At 31.8% G+C, this 12743-nt stretch overlaps 1 protein-coding gene across 2 annotated transcripts in view; it reads left to right on the top strand.

Annotated features, from left to right (window-relative positions):
* mdy (diacylglycerol O-acyltransferase) overlaps positions 1–12743 on the top strand; it is a 71124-nt gene that overhangs the window by 16782 nt on the left and 41599 nt on the right. For both annotated transcript variants that reach the window (XM_035368309.2, XM_085824628.1), the window contains exons 3-6: positions 1018–1058; positions 1146–1231; positions 8595–8647; positions 11708–11810. In XM_035368309.2, coding sequence (XP_035224200.1) covers positions 1018–1058; positions 1146–1231; positions 8595–8647; positions 11708–11810 — 283 coding nt within the window. The remainder of the gene's footprint in view (positions 1–1017; positions 1059–1145; positions 1232–8594; positions 8648–11707; positions 11811–12743) is intronic.

The following is a 12743-nucleotide window of genomic DNA, read 5'->3' as shown; positions in this document are numbered from 1 at the left end:
AAGATACTAGTTTCTGTATTTAGAATAAGAGTGGAATTGTTTCCTCATGTTCAGAACAGAACTATAGGGAAATATTTAGAAACACTTCTGAATCTAATACTGATTTGTACATAATTTCATTAAGAATAGATTTAATTTTTTAAGGCTTGTCTTTAAATAGAATTCTAATCTTCCTTAGCCAGAACATTTCTAGGTATGTAATATATAAAATATGTAACTCAAAATTATAACTTTGCAAAGTTTGTGCTGCATTGTCAATCAAATCATTCATGTTGTGTCATCAAACCACAGTTTCATTACATATATGTGTAAATATCCATCCCTGGCCATGACAACTGCAAGCTGTTAAATTAAAATATTGGATTCTTCCCATGCATTAAATCATCACATGTGCGCATATATATATATATTTTGATGCACTGCAGCCTAAGTCTATGTACTTAGACCTAATGTAGTCAATTCAAAACATAATTTTATTTTATTATAATTCACACTTGATCATTTTTGTAGACAAGGGATTTATCCAGTTATATTTCAATAAGATAGTTTTTATGTACACTGATTTTAAAAGTAAGACGTAAGCATTTGAGAAGCGAAGCAGCACATAGATGTTAGTAAGGTAAAAACTAGGGAAAAGAATAACGTAATTTCTTGCGAGCGGTATTTATACCGAAGTATGTAGCATGGAAGGATCTTGAATTTGGAAGACCAGATGAATTAAGGCTACGAGCACCAAATCTAGAATAGTTAATTTTAATGTCGCCAATTGTTTTTAAAGTATCTATCATATTTTTTATATCTTAAATATATATATACTTAAGATATATTCTTGTGATAAATGATGTTATTTTTTGAAATTTAAGTTATTTATTTTAATAAAGTAATAATTAATATGTTTTACTGATATTCTGATTTCACATTTGACAGAATTGATCCCCCTGAAAAAAATTTCCTGCTGTACATGATAATATTACACTATAATTGTTTGTTGTTTTGTAATATTAATTTATTTTATAGGTTCTTTCCAATGCCCGTGTTGCCTTAGAAAACATTATTAAGTAAGCTTAGATTTGACTTTATAAATAATTTAGTTTATAGTATTTGTTTCTTTTACTGAATTATTCATTTTTAATGTGCTTTTTCAGGTATGGGATACTGATTGATCCTGTTCAATGGTTCACAGTATTTTTAAATAAGCCCACAGAATCCCCTTCCATACTCATATTATTAGGTAAAATATGTCATTTCTTTGTTTGCTAGTAAGGTTTAAATTACTGTAATCGAGTTTAAATTATTGTATGTTAGTAGCTTTAGTTTATTTGTATGAATCCTGGCTTTCAGTGAATCTGTTCTTTAAATGGTTCTTAAATCTCCCGAATTCTTTATGTAAGAATATTAAGAAGACTCAAAGAAAAATCTAAATATTCTTATGTAAAGCAAAATTAAAAATCTGTATTTAATGCAAATCAAATTTAAGAATGCAGTTGTTGAAAGTATGGTTTTTATTTAAAAGATGCAAATGAAATTCAATAAATGAAGTATATTATTAAATATTATTATATTGTATATATATTATTATATTGTAAATCTTGAGGTTTATTTTCTCAGTATAATTAGACGAAAGTATTTGATTTCAATTCATTGCTTTATACTACTAATTCAAGATTTTAACAATTATCCCAAATCCATTTAAATCAAAGAATTGCAAATGGGTGAGGATTATCTCAAGAGTTAACACAGATAAATGTAGAATGCTAAGTACTTTTCAAAACTGAATGGGGCCATTTAGGATCACCAAGAGGTAACACTGGTAATCCAAGTCCACTGAAATTAGAATTGCATTTTTATTTTATTAATAAAAATGCATTAAGCTTTGGAATGCAACACCACTATGACCTTGACAAAGTATGCGAAGGAGGATACTATTTCAGAAAAGTGTGTTGAGAAACTGGAGAGAGGGATGTGTTTAAAGCCGTGAAAGTAATGACTGCCCGGTATTGGCTGATGTTGTTTGAGTAAAACGTATTTTTTTTTTATTCTGTGTCCTCTGTTTTCGCTTACTTTTTGTAGTAGGTTCCAGGAATAAAGAAAGATATAATGGACGTTTCAAACCCATTTATCTTTTTTAAATTATTTTTTCATGAACTGTTCAGGTTTCATATTGTTACTGAAACTAACCGTTTTGTAGATGAGTATATGAACCAACACCTTGCAAATGAAAAATCAAGAACAAAATCGTGGCATTCAACCAGTTCAGAAGAAATGTATGTTTTTTTAGGCATACTGATTTCACAAGGTATAACAAAGAAACCTGATATTACACTTTCTAGTCTAAAAATGAATTGATCGAAACTCAATTTTTAGGGATATTTTTTTTTTATAAAAACATAATTTTTATTATACTTGCATCTTTTTATTACACTTTTACTCAAAACATTAAATTTTCTGCATTGAATTTTTCTTTTATACTTTATTTTGTGAAAATAAACAGTTTTTAGAAAGTAAAACTTGCATTTATTTTTCCCCTAATACATCGCATAACTACACGCGCCTGTGTGAAAAACCATGGCACTGGGAAATGAATCTTGTGCGTTTTCCGCGGCAGTTAAGGGGTTAATGGTTTTTAGGTTAAAATTGAAAAATTGAATGATGAAAATAGCATGAAGATTCAAGTTTTAGATCATGAATCTATTTCAGGATTTGAGGATTAAGGTAACTCATTTATATTTTCAACAAATATTAATTTCATTTTTATATATTGTTAGAATTTCTGTATAATTTAGTGGGTTCAGTGTTTCATTAAAATTGGTGGGGAAAAATCAGATAATTAGTTTGCATTTAAATATTATTATAACTATTATTAATATATTATTATTATAATTAATTTATTATAAATATCATTTCAGATGTTGTCATGGAATTGAGAATTTAATTGGTTTGCAAAATGATGGTTGTTTTACCTCTATTATTACCATGATAGAAAGAAAATAATCATGATGATAAATGATCTAGCTAGTCAATTGCAAAAATAATAGGGGTTGGAAAAAAGCCAGTGATATATAAGCAAATTTAAAATTTCATTAATTTTAATATTTTATATTATTAATGTAATTATTATTGATCATCATTTGTGATCAAAGATTGGATTCCATTAGTAAAAGCTTTTGTCGAATGTTTGATGAACTGCAAATCCAATGCTTTTTGATTTATTTTTGTTTATAAATGTCTTTTTCATAAAGAAGTGCTGTATATTTTAAAAATTCTGATGGTGGGATATAAGAGTTGGCAGTTGTGGAGGTGAAAACTTTGGCATGAGCCCATCTCAGTTCAAATGACGTATCATTCATTATTTGTATAGCTAGAGATTTCAGTTGTTTGAGTTCTTTTATATCATTAATACTTGCGACGAGATTGTCAACATGAATTCCTTCTTTCAGTTTACGTTTAGATTTTCAAAGTTTTCTGTGTGTAAGGTCTGGAAGAGATGCTCCAAACCACTCACCAATGTCTATAAATCTTAGGCTTGTTGTGTTTCGCATCTTCCCACCACAAGAACCTTAGTATATGTCTGTCTTCAGTCCTTAACCTGTTTGCAGAAAAGTCCATTTTTTTGTCAGCAAATATCCCTGAGGTACCTGAACAGAATCTCAGCAATAGTAATGGTATCTGACGTATTGGACTTGGTTCAACATTCAAACACTCAGTTTAAGGAAGCATATCCAGATTGCTTTAAAGAAGTGTCAATATTAGGCAACCTTTTTAGTACTACTGGATGGCTTGGTAACAGGCCTGTGAGGGAAGATAATGACTAAGCTTCAAAAGCTGCTCCATGTGAACAGTTTCTATGATGCCTCCTAATTCTCACTGTTGGAATACAATATCATAGGCTTCAAAATTATTTTTGTTTAACAAGCATTTTATTAACATGCAAAGTTATGACTTTGTTATATACTCTGCAAAACAACTTTAAAACATTGATTTTCACATATCCTTAAGGTTTTCCTTAAATGGATGAAAGTTTTTTCTTCAAGAAGGATCTTATTTTTTCTTTCTGCATGACCTGTAATGGCCAAAGCTTCTAAATAACATATCTTCAGCAACTCGTTATTTTGGAGGTTTAACAGGACCACATAAACCACGTGCTTTTTCTTGCATAGTCCTAAAATTGTCCAACCTAGTAAGGTCTCTACACTTCTTCAACTGAAACTCTGGTATAAGTACCTCAGTTTTTCTGGTCAGAATGCTTCCAAGTATGTCAGCTCCTAGAAGAACTTTTACAGATGCCATATCTTTTTCAGCATCTTGTCAATTTTATACCTCGAGAAGAGAGCTCTACAATTAATGTTTCATCATGTATTATGCGTAGTGTTAAGCAAATCTGCTCTTGATCGAGCAGAGACATTGAAGTAGAATACCTTTGATCTAATTTTTTAGTACTTATTGCGTATCTGCTGTGCTCAGCAGCCAGAGAAATTCTTTCACCAAATGGTCCTTGAGACAACATTTCCCTTCTGGAAAGAGAAAGATTTAACTCAGCAACTAAGCTCTTTTCAAAATCAGAATGATGTGATCCATCATTCATCAACGCTCTCACATAGATTTCCTGATCCCTCTGCCATAGTCTGATTGTGGTTGTTTTCAAATAAATTTCTTGTTCTGAGGGAAGATTTGTCAACAGAGTCTCTATAGATTTTTGCTCTTCTTCTGCTACTTTGTCCTTTGATGATGAATTAATATCTTAATGTAAATCTGGACAAACTAATGTATAATGCCTTCATCTGCAAATCAAACATTTTACGCTCTTGTGACACTTTTTTTACCATATGACCAGGCTTAAGGCAAACAAGGCAGCATTTCTGTCTCGTAAATTGGGATTTTCTGTCATCTTAACGCTTTGTTGACTGGTTTTGACAATTCTTGTTTGGATGAGGATGATCACAGAATATACAACTAACTTTTCTTGCAGATGTGTTTGAAATTAGAGTAGAAGTAGTAGGTTCGTTTTGTTGAACTGTTTTTTGGGATTGCATTCGTTTCATACCACTTTTAAAAGCACTTTCTGCTGAAACACGATGTTCTTCACATTCTGCACTACCCTCCAAAAGTTAAGGAACAGCATCTTCTGTGTCTGATTTTAGAATGAAGAAACATAGAAACAAGAAATTTAGATGACATGTTCACTAAACATTTCTTTATATGATATAGAATGTTTCATCATGTTCAACACAAATTACAAAAACAAAACAAAACAAAAACAAAAAAAAAAAAAAAAAAAAAAAAAAACACTCTTGGCTGAGAAATCCAGTCTTGGAGAGGCAGTATATCACAACTTCTTGAGGAAAATTGTGATGGTAACATTCCATGCTCTTAATTAAGTAGTCGGTTAGTGAAATGAAATGGGAAGTTAATGACCAGACATTACCTAATGATCTTGGAGGAGAACATGCCTCCCAAGGTTGTCCCGAAGATGCTTTACTGGATTCAGGTATGGAGATGGAGCTGGCCATTCCATCCACTTCATACCATGACCTTCAAGATATTCTTCAGCAAGAGAGTCTTCACAATTTATATTCAAGTCAATGCTGCATGATGTTTCATGTATAAAATACTGTCTAATACTATGCGTAGATATATCCATACATACGTGTGATAAATATTTTAGATTTTTACAAAGATACACTGAAGAAATTTAGAAATTCAACTTATACAGGTGTTTTTGGAATAGATTATTTATATTATTTAGGGATTACTGTACTTGAGATACAATAACACGCCAAACAAGTATTAATTTAGAAGTCAAACAACAAAAGTCAGCGTTATATTTTCAAATTTTTACAGGACTTGTTTCGATGGTTTTACTGAATCATCATCCTCAGGTGCAAAAGCACAAGTGGTCTTCTAAATTAATTACTGTACTTGTTTTATCTTATGCTGCATATCTAAAATGCATATTTGATAAAAACAAGACAAATACACTGCTGGCCATTAAAATTGCAACACCATGAAGGAAAGCAAATGCAAAAAAAGATATTTATTGCACTTAAACAGTGTGGCAGGAAGACAAAATGATTAAATTTATAAGCAGTTTGGAGGTGTAGAAGGGTGCAAAATTAGTAGAAACAACTAAAACAGCCCTTACCCAGTTAGGCATGGAGTCAAACTGGACTTTGATGACATAATCAGGCAAGTCCAGTCTTGCTGCTTCAAGCTTATGCCACACTTCCATGCTGCTTCAAGCATTCCATGCTGCTTCGAGCTTATGCCACACTTCATCAACTGTATTAGCTGGAAACGAATGGCGGGCCAGTCTCTCAGCAACTTATGACTAGACGTATTCAATGGGTGACAGATTTGGAGATCATGCAGGCCAGGGCAGCAATCAAATACCCTGTGTGTCGAGGAAGGTCAGAACATGACATGCAACATGTGGCCTTGCATTATCTTGTTGGAAGACGGCACTTGGCAGGCCTTGAAGATATGGCAGAACCACTCGACATACGATGTCAGAAATATACCAGTCTGCTTTCAAATTACTGTCAATCCGAACTAGAGATGTGCATGTTGTGTGCCCAATAGCTGTCCAAACCATCACGTCAGGTACAAAGTCCCTATGCCGATACTGAATACAAGCAGGAGCCTCCAGACACATACACAGTCATCAGAATACTGCATGCAAAACTGGGACTCATCTGAAAAGTGATCTGGGACTCATCTGTGCCACTTCTGTATCCAGCTTCATCATTTGCCACATCAGAGATGTCTCTCTCTATGCTGCATTGTCCCAGGAAGATGAAGTAATGGTCATCATGCTGATCTACGCTGCTGCAAACGTCGATGCACTGTTCATGCTGATATTGTGCATGCTGCAAACATGCCCATTTCCTGGCTAATGGTCCGTATGGTCATATGGTTTTGTAGGGCTGACGTCACAATATATCTGCTCTCTTGGTCATTAGTCATGGGAGGGCATTGAGATCCTGCATGCCATTCAGTATGACCCTCAGCAACCCATTGATTCCATATTCACATGACAGTGGTTGGATGTCGACCAGTGCAACCCGATGATATCATTGAATGATAATCCATATTCTCGATAGGCAGTGATTCTGCTTCTCTTAAATTTCAACACTTGCTGGTAAATGTTTCCTCTTCTTTTTTGAGACATAACACGATATGAGCAAACTCCAACCTTTCCAAATGAGGAATCCACTGCACAACTTTTCTTTTATGCAGTGCTTCAGATGTTGTTTCTCCCTCCTGCATTATTTAAATGTGCTGAAATACTAATTATTTGCATATCCCAACTTCTTCCTTTCATGTGATTTGACGTTCATCAGATCATTCCTTCCTGGTGCTGCAATTTTAATGGCCAGCAGTGTACATTAGTTAACTATGTGTTATAACTGGGTATGAAAAAATTCTAATTAAGCAAGATATGGGCTTGAAATCTTGTACCAAGAAAATGGTTCTAAAAATACAAAAAACAAAATTTTTTTAAGAAGAACTGAACAAATAACTTGCCTAAAAATTTGTAAGCAATTCATTCTATCAGGAAGTGTGAGGAAACTCTTCATATCATGATGATTCATGTTTAATGTTTAATTCTAAATTCAGCAGTGGCTTTAAATACTATATAAGCCACATTTTTCCTTCAGATTTTTCAGATGTAAAACTGGGGTATAAATTAAATTCAAAGTGAGTGTTTTAATCTCTCATTTCCCAGTTATAGGGTCTTAAATAATTAAACACTAAAAATCAAAATGTTTTTATAATAGGCATTTTTCAATAGCTGTTATAAAATAACTTATAATTTGCATTATTTTTCCAGTTTTAAAATACTACCCAAGGTAAACTCAAGGGTTGTTATTTTTTGTTTTTACCACTTTTAAAATCCTTTAGTGTTTAAATTCAATATTAACATTTAGCATTTACAAATACTGATTTGTGCTATAATGAACATTCCCTGATACTGAATTTTGCACTTATATATTATTCAATATTCCCTAACATTAATTTGTGTACTTACGCATAAAGAAAAATTCACAAGAAAAGTGATGGTATGGCACACCATGGATGCAGATGGCAATTTTTTTAAACCAGTCTGTTTTCATAGAACTGTAAGCAGTTTTAAATGATGACAATTGAAAAATGAAACACCGTTCATCAGACAATATCATCAAAATGAAGGTATTTTATTTTTGTTAGATTTAGCGGCAGTTATTATGCAAAAGATGTCAAGTATTTGAACAACAGAAAATTTTGTATCTATATCAAATAATACTGACTGAAATGCTGATCGGGATCAAGAAAAGTTACCTTTTACTGTCAAAGTCAGTTTCTAAAAAGTAATGTACGAAGAAAATCGGAGCAATTTTTTTAGGCAGTCCAAACATGAATTTACACTGTGTGCCCCCCCAAAAAGAATGATAATGTGATCCAAATTAAAATTTTATGTGAATTATAATATTAATTTAAAAAATTCTCAAATTTATCTAATTTTATCCAGAATTCTGCTTTTGTTATCGAATAAACAGTATATTTAAATTCTGCAATTTATAAAATTTCATTTCTGAATAATTTTTTTTAAATTTTAGGACTGACTGTTGTTCCACTGTTATCATTAGGTATAGAAAAATTGCTTTCAAAGGTGAGTGAGTGCATCTGTATGAGTTTATATGTCATAAAATGTGATTTAAATATTTGTACTCTCCAATTCAACTTTATGATTCTGTTTCTCTCTGTTGTTTTCAGCAGAGTTTTCTCTGTGGTAGTCTCTTTTTTTTAGATTAGTTATGGTATACTATATCGTAGGGGTTTGTTCAGAATTGTCTAATATTTTAGTTCAAAAAACTCTTTTTGAGTACTTTTAGGTATGTTTGCTCTCCAAAACTAAGTTTTACGTCAAGGTTTTTCAAGATAAATGTTGCTTTCAAAAGAAGTAATCAATTCTGATTAAATGAAGTCAGTCTTTTTTATTTAAGGATCTGATTTCAGTCATTTTCATACTCATGGTTAACTCCTTGGCCTACACAATATCTGCCAATTGCTTGAGCTATAGTAAACAAGAAAGTTGGTCACGCACCATGCCATTCAACTGTTCAGCCGTACTTTTCATGACATATATATTTCAGTGTAACAAAAGGAATTGTGAATTAATAAACAATGTTTAGGCACAAATAATTTTAAGACGTCTAGAGTGAAATCATAATCAATTGATCAGTTGTCAAAAATAATTGCATGATGGGTATGATGGGAATAAGAGTTTGCCATGATGGGTATAAGAGTTTTTAAATTCTTTATACGAAATTATATTTGAAACACGTGAGCGTAATGAAGCTTTACGGGGAACTATAACAGATCATCCAGTTTCGTCAGAAGCAACTGAAAAAAACAAAATACTGACATTACAATTAAAGGAAAAGTATTCGATGTAGAATAACTCCAGTCGCTTGTTCTAATATAATGCGTGGCATTTTATGCACAAATTCCTCAAAAGACAAATCAGACTCGTGGCTTTTGTATACGACACAAATTCTTTACCACGAGTCAGACTTGTGGCTTTTGTTTACGACAGACACGTGGCTTTTGTTTATGATACAAATTCTGTACCACGAGTCAGACTCATGGCTTATGTTTATGGCATAAATTCTTTACTACGAGTCAGACTCGTGGTTATAGGTCAAAGGGTTAATGAATATACAAAAAATTCGACACGAAAGAACATAAAATCCACACTTATAGTGCGGATTGTTTACTGATTAGTAGCAACAAGCATACTGATGCTCATGGACAGTCATAGCAGTGTCTTGAAAGAGACAATACACAATTTTAGCGTCTGCAATACACAATTTTAGCGTCTGCAGTTGTTACTCATGGAACTCTTCAAGTTGCATTCCAAACAAATAGTTTATATCTAACAAAGTTTTTGCATCCAAACAGGTTGAATATTAAGTTGGATATATTTCAAAGCAGATATATACTGAGGTTGAAATTAAGAACCTAAAGCTAAAAAATAATTGAAGCATCTTAAATTATCAGTGCACATTTTTTATTTAAACTATTAAGATTACTATGTTCCATTCTTCTTGTAGGACTTGTTTGAAATTACCTTTGCTCTGTATACTTATTTCAAGTGTAAGAGGGATATTTTTGATGGTGTTGGTATCATGAGAACTGAGTAAAAGTATGTAGTTATAGCTTGTAATGGTTAAGTAGTCGTTTTTATATTAGGTCTGGCTGTGCATTAGTTTATTACCTTGCCGGAATATGAAATTTTTTCCCTGTGCAATTTCCACCAACTTGCGCATGATAAGTAACTTCTACCTTTTCATCTGTTAAAAAAATCACCAAATTGTGCTAAGGTTGTTGTGTTAATATGCAAGTACCTTTGTAAATTATTCATTTTATTTCATATTTTACTTTTTTCATTTTGTGGAAAGCAAATGTTTTGCAAGATCATATCCAATACTATGGCTCTTTTAAATTAAAACAGAAACATGTATTTATGTTTCTCTCTCTCTCTCTCTTTTTTTTTGGGGGGGGGAGGTACCTGCCTAAGTGAATTTTTATTCTTTCTAATTATGTGTGGATTTATATCTATGATATATTTTAGATTTTTAATGCATTTATGAATGTTAAGTATGATATGTTTAGGTTAATAGATGACAAAGTACCAAATGTGGTAAACTATTTTACATCATGAATAACTGATAATAATCTTTTTCCCTCTAAGATTTTTCAGTTGCTTCTATATTGATTTTTTTCTTTTAAAGAAAGAAATTTAATATGAATTGCATGCTTTGACAATTACAAGATGTCTTGGATAGCTATTATTAAATTCTTCGAAAATTAATGTATCATCTTTGCTTTGTTTGTACCAAAATAATGCTGCAGTGAAAGATTATGCTGTGAGAAGAAGAATTTATAGAGGCTGGTTCAAAATTCTGTGCATTCCCTCTTTGACATGTGTTTGGTTAAGTTTGGTGTGAAAAGTTATGTTTGTAGAATTCATTCTTCTGCAACTGGGAATGAATCACTGTATAATGTCTATTGGGACAAATATGTGCATTTTTATTTGTGAATTTTTGTGTTTGTCATTTATATTCATTTTGAATTTAGTAAAATAGTCCTTTTAATGAAGCTGTTATTGTTAAAATTGTCATTCTTGTCTTTTATTAAATTTCATACCAGTATTTACATTTGTTACCAAATGGTGCTCCATTAACCAAAAAAGTACCTATGTTTAACCCTTAGAAAACGGAAGTTCTTCACTAACCTGTATGCTTAAAATACTGAAATGTCCATCCCCGTCCATTACCCTTCCCATCTGTTTCCTCCCCTCCCCATCCATTAACGCACAAAGAGGTGTGAAGATTTCAAATTGTGTCCATTCTACTTCCTAATAAAAAAGCTTCCATTAGCCTTTTAGGACAAGCTGTCTGCAATAAACTGTTGCAATGCATTTGGGGAAACTGCACCTGCTACTGCATAGCTTAGGGAAAGGAAGAAAATAATACAATCTTGCCCATTTTGGGTGGTTGTGGTCATTTGAATGAAAGACCATCTTCATTTTAATCTTCAAAGAGTTAAAGTGAATAAAGTTTAACTGTTGTATTCAAAATAATATTTCTAGTGGTGTAGCTTGTGTGTTTATTAATTTTTTTTCCTGTACTCACAGTGTGATCCTTTTTTTTTTTTTTTTTCATAGGGTCGACTAAATGAGCAAATTGGTTTTGTATTAATTGTTGCTTTACTCACTGCTGAAGTTCTGCTTCCACCTTTAGTAGTCTACTTGACAGATTGTCATGCAGGTAATGAGCTAATTAAATATATTTTAAGAACATTGTGTATCTTCATTACATTATTAAATTAAAAATAATTTTGATTAAACTTGGAAAAGAATTTTGCCAATTTGGGGTTCAAATTATCTGAAATTCAGCTTTAGATTTATGTTAGTTTTATAAGAAAACCACAGATTTTAGGATATTTTGACTTGAAAAGGTTACAAAATGTAGAGCTTTAAATTCTCCCAGTGGAATCCCAGTTCAATTTAGCTTTGGAACTGCTGTTTAATAGGAAGTAGTGAAGAAAAAGAAAATGCTTGCCGCCCCCCCCACCAGGACAAAATCTTATCTATTAAAAAGGGCTACATTTTTATTTCTTAGTGAAGCATTAAGTATGCAGACTTTATATTTTTTTACTAATAATTTTTCTGTTTAAATTTGCATATGATTTGAGTTATTCCAATCATTAGTACGAATTTGCAGAGCTTTCTGCAAAGATAAATATATGTATAATATATAAAACTGATGTTTAGTAGGCAAATATTTATTTAATTTTGTTTTAAAACTTTAAATGGTACATTACTAGGTTTACCTGCATGATTCATTCATTACCAAATAATTCGTTACCAAATTCATAGAATCATTCGTTACCAAATAATTTTAAATCAAATTTATCTATTTGTATTTCTTTTGAAATAGTGTCTCTGCGTAGTATAAAAACCTTCCAGTTTTTTTAAGGTGGACATCTATAAAGGTATAATTTTTGTTTCTAAGCATGTATAAATTAGATTAATCTTCAGAAAGAACCTTCTGCCCTCCAAAAATTGCTATTTGTCATCAGCTACTTGATACATACTTGCTTTTATAATTAGATTGCAGGCTTTTAAACAGAGCTGATAGCTGCTGTATTGTATTCACAAAGATATTTGCTGTCATAGGTGGAAACCTCAGTTGCATTTA

Source organism: Stegodyphus dumicola, chromosome 10 (genome assembly GCF_044657685.1).
Source record: "Stegodyphus dumicola isolate Sdum_Otavi_A_Nest chromosome 10, ASM4465768v1".
Lineage (NCBI taxonomy): Eukaryota > Metazoa > Arthropoda > Arachnida > Araneae > Eresidae > Stegodyphus > Stegodyphus dumicola.
This window is presented reverse-complemented; position numbering and strand designations above follow the sequence as displayed.